General features: G+C 38.6%; 1 protein-coding gene across 1 annotated transcript; it reads left to right on the plus strand.

The window, feature by feature from the left end:
* The first annotated feature begins 676 nt into the window (after positions 1-676).
* LOC121378696 (putative nuclease HARBI1) lies at positions 677-1,099 on the plus strand. The gene has a single exon (XM_041506979.1). The coding sequence runs from the start codon at positions 677-679 to the stop codon at positions 1,097-1,099; it is 423 nt and encodes a 140-aa protein (XP_041362913.1).
* The last annotated feature ends 1,051 nt before the right edge of the window (positions 1,100-2,150 follow it).

A 2,150-nucleotide genomic window follows, 5' to 3' on the forward strand; every position in this document is an offset into this window, starting at 1 on the left:
TCGCCATTTGAATTTCCGACCACATGGACATCTGTATTTTGGATCACCATGCATACCTTCAAAGTGTTCTTTTAACAGCCTTTTTGAACGACACACAGTTTTGCAAAAGGAGTCCTGGCATAGAAATGTCTTGTTTCCAGTGCACTGTTTAACATATCTTGCCAAATTACAATTTTTATTGAAAGACTTTTTGCATACTTTGCATACGTAGGGCTGCAGTGTTATATGAGTTGACAGATGCACCTGGAACAAGTCACGCCGGTGATATCCTTTGTTGCAGATATTGCAGGTAAACTCGTATTTTTTGGAATGAGTTTTATAATGTAGTTTTAGACCCCACCTGGATTTATACTTGCCACCACATTCTTCACAAACCAAGTTGTGGACACTAACTCTATGACTTCTCATTTGTTCCGCTGTCTCAAAGGTTTGGGAACAGCAACAACGTATCAGCTCCTGGGTCCGTATTCATAAACGTACTTAAGTCAAAGCACGATACTTATGTACCTACTTAAGTCAAGTATCATGAACAAGTGGTATTCGGTATACTACTTACCTAAAGCATTATACTTAAACTGGTACTTAAATTTAAGACACCTACAAGGGGTTACCTAACTTTAAGTAGAAAATCCATTACAAAGGAAATCGCTTCATTCAGTCACAGTCAACAAGAGTAATGGCTGCGTTGATGTTAGCAGCACAGGATGAGCTGGCAAGACGACGTGCAAGACGTCGAGAACGTGTTTTTCAAGACCGGTTTCACCCACTGGACATGTACAATGATTTAGAACTGTATCAAAGATACCGACTGGATAGGAGAACCATTTTAGATTTGATTGACGCTGTCGGAGATGTACTTGACCCACATACAGTTAGGAATCATGCTCTACCAAGTAGTCTGAACATTGTTGCAGCTCTACGTTTCTATGCTACGGGATCATTTCAACAGATAACTGGCGATACCGTCCATGTATCACAACCAACAATGAGCCGAGTAATTTCACAAGTTACTAATGCTTTGCTTCATCTATTGCCAACAATTGTGAACTTTCCCAAGTCTGAAGATATTCCTAACATCGTGCAAGAGTTTTGGGTGTGATAGACGGGACGCATGTATGGATTCTAGGTCCAATACAACATGAGTGGCGATATGTAAATCGTAAAAACTACTATTCAATAAATACTCAAGTAGTGATGGATGCACAATACCGCTTCATTAACGTCGTTGCCAAATGGCCAGGAAGTACCCATGACTCGGTAATTCTTCGAGAAAGTGGACTTTGTACAATTTTTAAACAACGAAATGGAGATGAGGTTCTATTAGGGGACAGTGGTTATCCAGTAAGATCATGGCTGATGACGCCATTTCCAAATCCAAACACGGAGCAACAGCATCGGTACAATAGGTCCCACAAGAGAACGAGATGTTTGGTAGAGAGAGGAATCGGACAATGGAAACGACGATTCCATTGCCTCCATGGACAGTTGAGATATTCGCCGCAAAAAAACGTGAAATAATTACTGTGCGTGCAATTCTTCACAATATTGCTATTAACAGGGGTGTGCCGGATTTTCAAGAAGAACCTACACAACTTCAGATGCATCCCGAAGACGACCCTGAAAATGTAGTTGGTTTTCAAGACAGATTTACTGGCATAGCTAGAAGAAATCAACTGTTAAAAACAACATAATCTCATTACATTTTATTTACGTTTTTATTACAGCAATGTTGGTAAATTAAAAGTTACTTTCATGTTCATCATCTGCATTGTTTCTCAGTTTGACATGATAAGTTCATTTTGTTAATGTTTGCTTCTTTAAAGCCAACACTTCAATTTCTAAAGATAATTTATTTTTCTCAATTTCCAATTTTTCAATTTCTAATTTGACTCGCTCCTTCTCTAGAACTAAAAGTTCTTTCTGCATATTGATCACGTCATCACTATCATCTGCTTTACGCTTTTTTAAAACATTTTTCAGCACCCTTTGAAGAAGGGCATGAATTTGGCAATGTGGTGGAATATGGACATTTACTTGACAAGCAAATGGGTGTTTCAGTGGGAGATACCATCTGATAAACACTGTGCGATGACTTGTCGCTGTCAACAGAAGTGCTGTAAAGAACAATTATTGTTATTTATAATAAATAC

This window comes from Gigantopelta aegis, chromosome 8 (genome assembly GCF_016097555.1).
Source record: "Gigantopelta aegis isolate Gae_Host chromosome 8, Gae_host_genome, whole genome shotgun sequence".
Lineage (NCBI taxonomy): Eukaryota > Metazoa > Mollusca > Gastropoda > Neomphalida > Peltospiridae > Gigantopelta > Gigantopelta aegis.